This window comes from Aythya marila (assembly GCF_965140915.1).
Source record: "Aythya marila genome assembly, chromosome: 7".
In the NCBI taxonomy this organism is placed as follows: domain Eukaryota; kingdom Metazoa; phylum Chordata; class Aves; order Anseriformes; family Anatidae; genus Aythya; species Aythya marila.
In genome coordinates this window covers 8,237,637-8,249,822 of record NC_139048.1, presented here as the reverse complement: position 1 = coordinate 8,249,822, position 12,186 = coordinate 8,237,637, and the positions used below count along the sequence as shown (strand labels likewise).

Genomic DNA, 12,186 nt, shown 5'->3' with positions numbered 1-12,186 from the left:
ATAATTGTGTTTAGGCTTTTAGATAGGATTGTTTAAGCAGTAGGAGTACTGTCATACTGTTCTCTGCACCTCTTATAACCATCCTAGTCCATTTCTGATGGCCTGTTTGTGCTTTTGTTCTAAATTCATGGAACAACCATGCCCAATATAGGTTTCCATTTCTCTTGCATTTTCATTTTAGTTTTTACATATTTATAACTGAAGAAGCTTGGCATTTAATGGACAAATGCACACTGATTGTTGTGCTTTTGAAGATCTTTTGCCTGGGCAAGGATTGTTGAGAGCCTAGCTTTGCTTTGAATGTTGATTTTTACAAACTTGGCTGACTTCTGGTAGATCTGAAGCAAAATCTTTATTCAGGCTGAGAAAGAGATGGTGCAGGCTTTAGAACTTTTCTGGTTTGTATAAAGGAATTGAGAAAGTGGAGGAGGAATGTATCTTCCTGCCATGTTAAGCAAGAAAAAATTGTTCCAAGTGTTTCTGAGATTAAAGAGTAGTCTCAAACTGACTTTGTGTCTTGGACTAGAATCTTGTATTAACTGTGTTTCTGGTCTCATAATGTTATTTAACAGAGGACAGTTGTTCAGTAGCCTTAATCACATGTAATATTGCACAATTAGCAGACTGTTCAGCAAAGGCTTCAGTCTCAGCATTTTTTCATCAAATATAAAGCAGCAACACAATTTCCATTTCCTCTCATTGCATGAACTCAACAATTCATTACAAAACACACACAAAGAGATGCTTAATAGCTAAGAAATGTGTCTGATCCAGAACAATGAAATGATCTATCTCAGCTCTGTTAGGAAGACAATGTACAGACTCCTGGACTGAGAGAGGCTGTGGTCCTCCTGACAGCCTTTGGAATGGAACTGGATGAATCGCTTTTCACCTCTGCTTTCCCCACAAGCATTTTCAGGTGTTCCCTTAATTAAGATTGTAAAGTGCAAGAGGCAAAGACTGTTTCTCTGTAGAGACTTTGGTTGGACTCTTATGTCACATGAAGTACAAATAGATACTGATGGGTTTTTGTCGTGCTCCTTACTGTAGTACTGATGTACATTGATTTTTATTGGAAATTCTGGTGAGGATTGAATGGTATATTTGGAAAAACTGGCCAGTCTGTCAGGCTAAAGCACAGCCAACCAAGCAGTTCCTCTCACTCCAAGGGTGAGAACTGCAGAATCTGGGGAAGGGTTGGCCTGGAGACAGGTCCAACACAGGCCACTTCAGACCTGCCAGTTTTGAAACACCAGTAGGAGATGAAATTAAATACCTTTCCTTTACCTTCTTGGAATAGAGACATCACGTCATAAATTCTCAATTTCAGTGTTACGAGAAAGTTTCAGAGGCTTTGGTTGCTAATGTCTTCTTTATTGCTAGACAGCGAGGCTCATTATTTTCTGATTATAGAAACACATTATAGCAAAGTTGAAAAAAATGGGCTACGTAAGGCACATTTTGCTGAAAAAATGGCAACTTTATTACGATTATTACTTCTGTGCTGCTCTGGTTATAAAGGTGGGAACTTTTGTTCCTGTTCATGGGCTGTAAGTGGAAGGCAACCTCCTGAACTGTGGAATGAGAAGGTGGAGTGACTTGTAGGAAGGCAAGGGCTCCTGAACAAGCCGTGACATCTCTCCTGGTGACGATTTTGAAGAAAACTCCCTGTGAACTTTGCAGGGCTGGGGGCCAGTACTGAGGCAGGTAAGGGGCCGGGGGTGTCCCCGGGGCTCTGTGCCGGCCGGGGGGGGTCAGGTGGTGGGGAGAAGCCCCGAGCTGGGTGCTCCCTTCCCTAAGGGACCCACGGTCCCACCCCAAAACCCAAAGGGGAGCAAAGCTGGAAGGGGGCCGGGGGCCTCCAAGGTCCCGGCGGCTGCCGCCTTTGTGAGGGGGAGCGCAGATGAAGGGGTGGGGGGATGAGAGGGGCAAGCCGTCGCCGTGCCATTTCACACAACCCCCCCGTTTTGTGTTTTTGCAGCGTGTGGGGGAGAGGTTTGCGAGGTTTCCAAGCGCAGGTGGCTGTGGCTGGAGCTGCCGGGCTGCCCCTGCCCCGGCTCCGCGCTGAGCCGGCGGTGGTCGCCGTCCCCCTCAAACCACCGCCACCACCACCACCAGACCCACCAGACCCCCCCCCGAGCCCCCTCTGAGGGCTGGTCGGCGGGGTCCAGCCCCGAGCAGCCCGAGGTTTAGCTCCGAGCTTGCGGCTCCGAGCGGAGATTACAATTAGCCTTTAAAAATGGCTGCTTGGAAGCTGTCAGCCGGGGCCGCTAACTCTCCTCATCCCCTCCCAGCCTCCTGCTTTTCATCCCCACGGGGGTAACGACGGAGACGGAGGGGGTGGGGGAGTCTCGGAGCCCCCTGATCCATCCCCAGCCGCCTCCCCCCCCCTCGGTGCGGGGCTGCCGTAGCGGCCCCGGGGCCCGGCCGCCCTCGCTGAGTGGCGAGAGGACGGCGGCGGCCCCCGCCTCCCCGCGCTCCTCCTCGCCGCTGCCTGCGTGTGTGCCGCGGGCGGCGGGGCTACAAAGGAGAAGGGGGAGGCCGGGGCTACATGGTGGAGGGTGGCGTGCCTGTGTGTGTGTGTGTCTGTGGGAGAGAAGGGGGGGACGCGTCTGGCGAGGAGAAAGCCCAAGGTCAAGAGGCAGCTCTCCTCCTCCTCCTCCTCCTCCTCCTCCTCCATGGAAGAAGACGATGAGCCGTGAGGAGGAAGGACGAAGAGGAGAAGGGGCGGCGGGCTGAGGGCTGCCGGGCTTCCCCGCGGGAGTGAGGAGCCGGCGCTGAAGGGGGCCGGAGGAGACGGCGGCGGGGTCGGGAGGAGGGGAGGAGAGGAAGGCCAGGAGGAAGCGGGGGGTTTGAATCTCCCTGCCCGGATCGTTTCTCCCTCAGGGGAAGCTCCTGGAGCGGCGCTGCCCCCGCTGCCAGCCCTCCGCGCCTCGGCCCATGGCCCCCGCGGCGAGGATGGAGCCGGGCGGCGCCCTGAGGAGAGCGGGGGCTGCCCCCGCGCCCCCCGGGGCCGGGAGCCCTTTCCCCTCCGCCTGCTGCTGCTGCTTCTCCTCGCTCCTGGATGTGAACAGCTGGCTGCTCTTCTACGCCTTCTTCTACCTGGCCCTCTACGCCCAGGTGTCCCAGTCCAAGTCCTGCGACAAAATCTCCTGCTTCTCGGGTCATTGTGTCAACTCCACCTGCGTCTGCGACCAGGGCTGGGTGGGAGACCAGTGCCAACACTGCCAGGGCAGGTTCAAGTAAGTCTCTGCGTATTACCGGTCTCTTTCCCTCTTTTCAAGACCAGTGCTAGCTCTTTTCTTGCTGTTATCACCTGCCTGTGTATTCCCGTTGTTATCCCCCCCCTCCCTGTGTGTCTGCTGTGATGTTGTTTCTGCCCGTGTGGCAGAAGTTAGGGGTGAAACAGGCCCCTGCACCTCACGCTCCCTCCCTCGAAGGATACAGGACGCAGTCCTGGGGTGGAAAACTGTGCCCGGCGGTGTGAGGCTGGAAATAGGCTGCTCCGTGCCGGGGGAACAGCACGAGGAGCAATCGGCCTGGAGCTGTGTCGCTGCTGTCCCTTCTGGAGGTGTCATGGAAATGACATGGGTACTTCACGGGGCTGCCCAGCGAGCAAAAATTACTGGTGGATGTGAATGACTTTTATCCTTCTGGGAAGTGACAGTCATTTGCTCATTTTAGTCTCGTTCCCTTTGCTCGCAAATGTTTTACCCAAGTTTGGGCACATTCAGGGTGACATAAATATAACTGTTACTGAAATGTACATCACAAGCGATGAGGCTTGCAGGAGATGCGGTGGTATGAATGTAAAGCATCTTGGCCAAGGAGTGAGTGGTTAGTGATGCTGGAGCTACCCTCTCATTCTTAAAAGTGGATGTGATACCGAGTCATTGATCAGCGAGACAAAACCGTACACTGACACTTGCTTTTCCCTATGTAGTTGAAGAGAAGACTTAATTTATAGGGCTGTCACTTCCCCCCGCCCCCTTTGGTATCAGGGTGAAGACTGGCAGTGAAAAATGTTGTTGCAGCTAACAGTTTGCTGTTATTTCGCTATATAACCTTGGACAGGACATCTCATTTCATTCCTTTGCAAAACACCACTTAAAAGCAGGAACTCTGTTTATTAAGTATATTGACGTCTACAGCTGGAAACTGTCCTAATATTTAGCTAAAACAGTATATTGGTGAGGCTGTATCTTACAGAATTCAAATTCTGTCTTTGGAAAGTACTTTAACAGGTTAAAGTTGCCTATTTTTTAAAACTTGTTTCTGAGGACTAAAATCAAGCTATGTAACTCGTGTCTTTTAAGTGTTTTATCTGTGTATTTAATCACTCATTTCTAAATAAAGGCAAGGTAAATCAAGTAATATGTTAGCTCGGGAAGTAGCTGGCATGCAGACATGTTAGCTGAAACAACGCACATGCTGCAGAGAGAAGCAATTTACTGATACCGTTTGGTGGGTTTCTCTGTCAGGGAAACTGTAACTGAGTCAAAAAGGAAATAGAAGGCAAATAGATACATCCCATCTGCATGTGAACGTGGTGATGATCTTTTAAAGTTGGTCATCAGCTGCCTGCAAGTATTGAGGACGTGGGGCTGGCCTGTGCCCTGGCACAGCAGGTGAATGCCATAGGGATTGCGTGGGGAGGGAGCCCCAGGTGAATCTTTTTTGTGTGTGCTGGGCAGCAGCGGGCAGGCTAGCAGAGCATTTCCGTGCTGTAAAGAGATTACTGGGAGCCTTTATCTCGACACCAAGCACAACAGACTGTAACACTGCAAGGGCTGAAGGAAATTTTCATCTCTTAAGTTTCAAAAGCTTTTTTTTTAGCCTATGTTCTGAATGGCTCCTGGAGCCTTTAGTGAGTCCTTAAAGGTATATCCTTGATTACTTGTTAAAACGTTTATGTTTCTTTACATTGTTTGCATTTTCAAGTGAACTTAACGAGCAGAAGAGGCATGGTGGTTGCATTTTCTTAGCTCACTTCTGGTGGAAAGTTAATAATCCATCCCCACCTAGAGGAAGTTCTGCTGGAGTGTTGAAGGGGCACCTCTTCTGCGCTCAGCTAATGCAGGGTTAATCGATGTGCCTTTGGGAGTTTTGGAGAAATCAGAATAGATTTCTCAACTCTTCTGTATTCTTTCATGATTATTTTTAGAAATGCCAGTGATGCTTGCATTCATATTTTTGTCGCAGAAACGAGCTTCTTCTGTCACATTGGAAGCCTGTTTTTTGCTGAAGACGCTTTCAATACCAGTATCTTTGATAGCTCATCTTTAATCTTATAAGCAAAATAGACTCTGCCATGAAAAATAAGCGTTCTGAGTTTTAATGCTTTCCAAGCCCCGCGAGCTGGGGATGATATGAAATATGTTAATGCTTGCTGCGATGCGAGCAGCAACTCAGAGTGGCTGTGTTTCCAATCTTGAAAATTCAGAAGGGTGTCGAATGGTTGATGAGCCAAGGCTCCGTGTTTACGGAAGAGTTGGAAAATGAACGTTAGTCTACCTTATGGCCAGACTATTGAAGAGCTTTCTGACTCCTGCAGTTATTGGTAGCCTAATTTATTATCATGGAACTTTCATATATTGTTTCCATTTGTCTGAGTATCTGGGTGAGTATCTGCTTTATGCTCAAGTAGCCATGGCTGGATTTTTGCAGCTGTAGGACTCTTACTTGACCAGTTATGTAGGATGTGCATCACCTTAGAGCAGTTGCTTCTTGCAGGAAGAATTATTATGAAGAGTGCTTCAGAATAAAAGAAAGATTGAAAAGTATGTTTGGCTATTATAGCTACATTAAGCATCATGTATTGTAGGTATGATGCATACCAATGGTAATAGAACATTGTATATTCTGAATATTTATGGCATTTCATACTTTCAGCAGATTGAAGTTCCTGGATGTGCCTTTATTATGCAAAATTAAAAATGAATTTTTAGTGACCTAAATTGGACAGTGTAAAGCCTGTTTTCTGACACTAGATCAACTGAGGAAAAAAATTTTAAGGGCAAGCTTAAACATAGCAAAATAAATGGGTCTTTATTCTTCTTCATATAAATCAAATGGGGTTATTTTTCCTCTTCTGGGAATGAGTGACTTGCATTAGCAAACATGAGGAACGTTACCGTAAGAGAAATACTCTACCTAGGGGCAGCTTGGGACCATTAATTCTTTTGTGACAGATATGTAGCAGTTTTGCCTTCCCTTTTATTTCTTTTCTAGACTGAGAAATAACAGCATAGTAGAGAGGCATCAAAAATAATTGATCAATCTTAGTAAGCAGGTGTCAAAATTAATTGACAAAACTACAGTAACCTTGCATTTCTCCTGCAGAGCTACTGAGTAAGTAGAATACTTTGCAAATGGATGAAAGAAGGGTGGATGGAGGAAAAATGAGTGAAAAGACTTTCCAGCACTATTTTATTACTATTATGTATCAACTCTTGCATTTATTCCTTATATTGTGAAGTTTGTGGTAACTTGTTGTATATATAATCAGACTAGTGGTGGTGTTCTCGCTGTGTCACATTCACGCCCTCTCAGGAGGGGCTGGACATTGTCTCTGCCTGGTGGTCAATTACTCTCTGGTCAAAAGGGCTGTCTGAATGCAATGCTGCCTTATTTCCTTCTATTTTAAACACTGTTTTCATTGTGTTCTGACTTTTTTTTTTTTTTTTTCTTTGTACCAAAATGAAAAAGGGGAATTTAAATATAAAAAGCAAGAGAAAGGAATTCTGATTGCTTGCTTACTGGAGACAGGTGAAAGACAAGAAAGCCAAAGGGGAGCAGGGCCTTTTTTTTTATAGCAAGGAGCCTCAAACAGCTCTGTTCTCAAGATGTTAAGAAAAACACAAGCATAAAAGCACAATGTTGAGTTTTCTTTCCACCTGGTCATTTTACTGTAGTGCATTAACATTTTTTTTTAAGCAGTAATATTCTTTATAAGTTTTTGTGACTAAACATGGCTGTCCCCAAATACTGTACTCTTAATATTACTTGATTTTTTCCTACATCATTATGAAAGCAAAAATCCTTTCTATAGTACACATGTTCATGTTCTTTGAATTATAAATAAATAGCACCTCAAGGCCTGGATTGGAAAACACTTCTCTCTTTGGATGTGATCATGTTCTAAGGAATATTGAAAGTGATTGTTAGGTTCATACTTGGAAAACCAAACAAACAAAAACACAAAAGAAACAAACAAAAAACCAAACCTGCAGATGGGTTGTTAACAGTTCCACTGTATTAACATTTCTAGTATAGGGCCCATTTATTTAAGATAAACAAACAAAACCATAAAGAAAACAAACAAAAAAAACAAAACCAAACCAAAACAAACAAAAAAAAACAAGTATGTTAAACCCAAGCCACTGTTTGGTAGCTGCTTTCTTCTGAAATGAAATTGCCAGCAGTTGTCAGATCTACCAGAACAGAATTACCATGCTCTGTAATACTTGGCAGCTGCAGCTCTGATGTTGCAGATGCTAATGGCTTTGCATATTGCAGTCAATCCAGACTTCAGATCATACTTTCTGATCTTTCTGTTGCTGTTTTCCCTCCACCACCTTCCTGAGCGAGGTCCAAATTTTTTGGACGCCTGAGCGAGAGATTCTATTTTGCTAGTGGGCAGTGATGATGTACTAATGCTTTAGTCTTGCTTTGCTTTGTTTGAAGATTGTGTTTCCCAGACACGTTGAACTTGCCATCTGTGTGTGACTTCTGTGCCTCCATGGACTGCTGTGGGCAGCGCAAGGCGGTGCCCAGCCTCCTGCCTAGGAGAGGATGGGGTTGTTCTGGCCATGGGTGATGTTCACACCCCTCCCTTCCTGCAGAAGGGGTAGTGCCAACCTGTTGCTGGCTGCTCCTCTCTCCCATTGCACCTTTCTACAGAGAATGTGTCAGCTCTTCCCCTTGGTCTGTGAGCCACCTAGCAGCTGCAGTTTAAAAAAGGATAATTGGGAAAGTACGAACACTTCTTTAAAGCAGAAGTGTTTTCTTGTCTGTGAAAACTGCCAGTTATTGGGAACAGCTCCTGTAGATTCTCTTCAGTGGTGAGGTGAGGCAAAACCTCAGAAACTCAGCTGTGCCTCTGCTCTGGAAGTCCCATGTGCTATTGATTAGCAGGCAGCCCAGGTACTTTAAGGCCAGCGTGACCTGGAGAATAGCTGAGAGAAAATGGAGAGTTTGGGCCTGAAGCCAGGTCAGGAAGCCCTCTGATGAGGTATGAATTGGTGTCTAGCAGCTACATGTTCAAGTGTTCAATACTATTTCAGACCAAATAAGCTTTAGCCTATCTAATTAAGTTTTATTAAGTTATAATTTTATGTGCAGCACATGCTTTTCTGATCTTGCTACAGTGAAATTGTGAGAAACAAAATGACTGCAGCTGCTGCTTGGAGGGATAGTAAGGAAAATATTTCTATTGTACAGACAGCTCCCTCTCTTCTAGTAAGCTGTATCTGCAGCTGAAACATTTGCTGAAAACTTGGTCTTGAATCCCTTTTCTGAGGGATAGGCTTTTGCTATGGGTACAGGAAGGTATGTAAGTACTATGCTAAGCTAAAGTGATTCATTTTAACAAAAGTAAGAAAATGACCTTTGCATGTTGAGCCCTGGTCATAAATTAGTGAAAAATCCAAGCGTGTTCGTAGTTGCCTCCTGTAATTAGCAGGGCTTTGATGTTCCTGCATGCTTCCTCTGCACTGCCTCAGGGGCATGTGGTGACATTGTGGTAGGCAAAAGTCTGGCAGCAGGGTAACGCAACAGTTTCTTCTGCTCAGGGAACAGTAAATGGCTGGTTACAACATCGTGCCAAACTGCATCTTAACTGCAGGAGGAATAGTAGATCATGAGTTCTGGGGGGAAAAAAAAAAATAAAAAAATCTTTTGTATAGATTTTTCTTCTTTTGTTATTTTCCTAAAGAAATCAAAGTGCATTTTTTAACTCTGTACCATACTACCTTGCCAGTTATTGGCCGGTTTGTCCCTTGCGTTTCCATGCAGGTGTAGAAATTTCTTCCTGTGAATCCCTTTCTTGAGCTGTTGCAGGGTCTGTGTTAGGAGCAGCGCTCCTTCCTTTCTCTCTTTTCCTACTGATCCCTTAAAATGACTTTCTTGTAGTTCAGTGCATGTTTTGCAAAAGGAGACAGGAATTGGGAAGGAGGAAGCTGGGTTAACGCAACATCGCTTCTATGGGCAATAAGGATAATACAACTTAGCACTTCCTAATGTATTCCTAGGCTTTTCTCTCTTACTCAGTGGGCTCTGGAGTGGCTGAGAGTGCAGTTCTGGTTGTGAGGTTTCGGGGGAATTCTTGTGTTGGCAAGCCAGGTAGTCAGGGGTTTGTTTTTGCTGTGTTTGTTCACTGGGGATGCCTGTTCATCGTGGATAAGACCACAACAATTTTCGCTGATGCTATGATGTTAGAAAAGCAGTTTGAACTGTTTCTTGTCTGTATTTTGCTGTATATGTTTGTTTTCCATTTTTAATACCCTCTTTTCTATGCATTGGAGTGAGACAGTGTCACCAGAAGACAAACAATTGTTTCAGGAGTAGGTGTAGGATGGAAAGAGAGCAGTACTCTGCCTTCTTAACGCTGTTCTGGGCAGCTCTTTGGCTGTATTTGCAATTGGATTTCAGGAGCTTTTAAAGCCATGGAATAAAAATGGTTCTTCTCCTTACTAGAGATATGTTGCAATTGCATATGTAAAATCATGGGAGGAAGTGAAAAGGAACATTCTCAGCTTTTTTTTTTTTTTTTTTTTTTTTTTTTTTTTTTTTTTTTTTTTTTTGTGGTAAACTTAAATTAACAATGGAAGCTCTTCTTTCTTCCTACAATCCATAATAAAATTGTAGAGCTTACTGCCACAGGATGAGGACAGATGTATAAAGCAGGTATGAGCAAGACTCATTATGACAGAGGTCGTGCTGTTGAAGTTCCAGTATGGAACCTGGTAGTTAGAAAATAGGAGAACCACTGTATTTGTCAATGTGATTTTTCTAATTTCAGCCTTAACTAAACTTTACAAGTATGACATTGAGCATGCCTTTCCTGTTTGGGTGGCTATACAAAAGAGAGTACATGTTTGCTGCTATAAAGTGTGCAGGATGATGTGGAGCTGAAGGCCAGCATCCCGTGTCTTGTTTCTATTGACAGTGTGAACTTAATGTAGAGTGGTCTTGTTCCATAAATCTGATTTAATTAAAATCAATTCTGCTTACCTATAAATGCATTCTATGACCTTATGTACACTTCTTCTTTGCTTAACAGAATGTTTATTCTGATAGTTTTATTTATTTATATTGACTTACAAAACAAATGAAGCTTTTAATACCATTCAGTCCACGTGTCCCTACCTTTGAACTTGTTGGTCAGTTACAGTTTTCATGGTGATTGGCACTGGAACAGAAGGCAAAGGCTGTCTTTGTTCATTTGATAACACACGAGCGTCTATTGTCGTATGTAATGATGCAGACTGTACCAGGCAGGTGAGCACCTTTGAGAACATCCCCTTTAATCTTCTTTGCCCAGTCCTAGGTATCTAGTTGTTACAAGGGAAGACCGAGCATATTGATTGATTCAATTACTGAACCTCTGGAGGCAAGGTTCTTATTGCACTTCTAAATTACCTTCTGCATTTTCTCCTTAATTTCTAGAGCTCCTATACAAGATTCCAGTTTCTTCAAAGACAAAACAATTTCCAAGTACAAGAACCTTCACAACTTGAATGGTAAAAGGCTGTCAAATTTTCTTATTCCAGGTGAAGTCCTTGTTTTGATAGAAAACAATTCTGCTGTCTGCAGAACTTGTGCAAGCAAACTGTCCTTAAATTGCAGCTTGTAAGCAGAAATAATAAAGTTGTTTAAGAAATGAACTGTATAAAAAAGCTACCATTTTACATTTAGCTGCAGCCACTTCTCCTTGGCTGAATCTTTCTGCTTCTTGTGTAAGCATCAGTCTTCCTGCTGAGTTGAAAAGTACCAGCAAGAACATCTCTGACTGCTGCCCAAGGGAGGCAGCATGATGGGGAAAGGAAACCGTCCCTTCTAGAAATGGTACAGATTTGTATTGCCTTAATTTTATGTGGGACAGTGTCCCCATTAAACTGGCACAACTTCTACTATATGTGGTGAAATCCTGAGTCAGCCTATCAGTTGCAAAATTGCCTTGGTCGTCAGCATGACCTGTATCTAATTCAAGACATGTGCATAATTAATCTTACTGAAGTCAGTGGAATTGTGTGTACGAATTAATACCTTTGAAATGCCTTTTTATAAGCCAACATGTGAACGTCTATGTAATTAAACTATTGGGAATATTATGATTTTATCTTTGTAAAATGTGGTTGCTGTTTTTGTTTAAATTTTTATTTTAGCCGGGATGCTCTGCCAAATATTTCTCCCAATGTGAATTATTCTCTGCATGTATTAAAATTTTAAAATACATCGATAGCTCATATGATAAAGGGATTTTGAATTTATAAGGAATGCGTTTTTATTCAAATCATGTCTTAGAAAGCGGAAGCATAAGCCATACAAGCATACCAAACTTCTCTTAGAAGCCCAGCCATCTGCACTGAGAGGTGTTTTTTGAAGGAACTGTCCTTCTGGAGGAAAAAGAAAAGTTTTCTATTAGGGTGTGTTTTTTGTTGTTGTTTAGTACTTCAAATATTTTAATGTTTTCTCTGGGTTTTTGTAGACAGCACCAGAAACAAGCGCTCTGATTACCTGTTCTGGCAGCTTGCTTTATGTAGGCTGTAGAGTAGTTCTGACTTAATTCCTGTTTGAGCAGAACATATGCTTTAGAAAAGCATCTGATTATGTCTGAAAACACTTCCAGTGATTGAAGGCTCATTATAGACCTCTCAAAACTCTTCCACTGCTTGATATTCTTCACCATTTCCTATAACCAGCAAAACCAAATGCATAATCCCTCTAAATCCAGGAAACCCACCCTAGCTATTCTGTGTTGCGCGTGTGTTGTGCTGGGGATGGAGCTATGGTCTCTTAAAAACATCCCTCCTCCCCTGAGCAATAGGAAACTGCCAATGTGCCAAGTCCATCCCTGCGTGCAAGCCTGCAACTGTCCACAGGTCTGGATTTACCAAGTTAATAAGGGGCTCGTGGATGCTGGAGCCTGGTTTGTCTGCAGGCTGAGTGGTTCAGTGCTCGATC

The 12,186-nt window shown here is 44.0% G+C and overlaps 1 protein-coding gene across 6 annotated transcripts in view; it reads left to right on the top strand.

Moving 5' to 3' along the window:
- Positions 1 to 2,600: 2,600 nt before the first annotated feature.
- ATRNL1 (attractin like 1) overlaps positions 2,601 to 12,186 on the top strand; it is a 490,952-nt gene continuing 481,366 nt past the window's right edge. For all 6 annotated transcript variants that reach the window (XR_014317912.1, XM_082764804.1, XM_082764803.1 and 3 more), the window contains exon 1: positions 2,601 to 3,242. Coding sequence is in view for 5 of the 6 variants with exons in the window: in XM_082764804.1 (XP_082620930.1) it covers positions 2,941 to 3,242 (302 nt within the window). In the remaining variant the exon portion in view is untranslated. The remainder of the gene's footprint in view (positions 3,243 to 12,186) is intronic.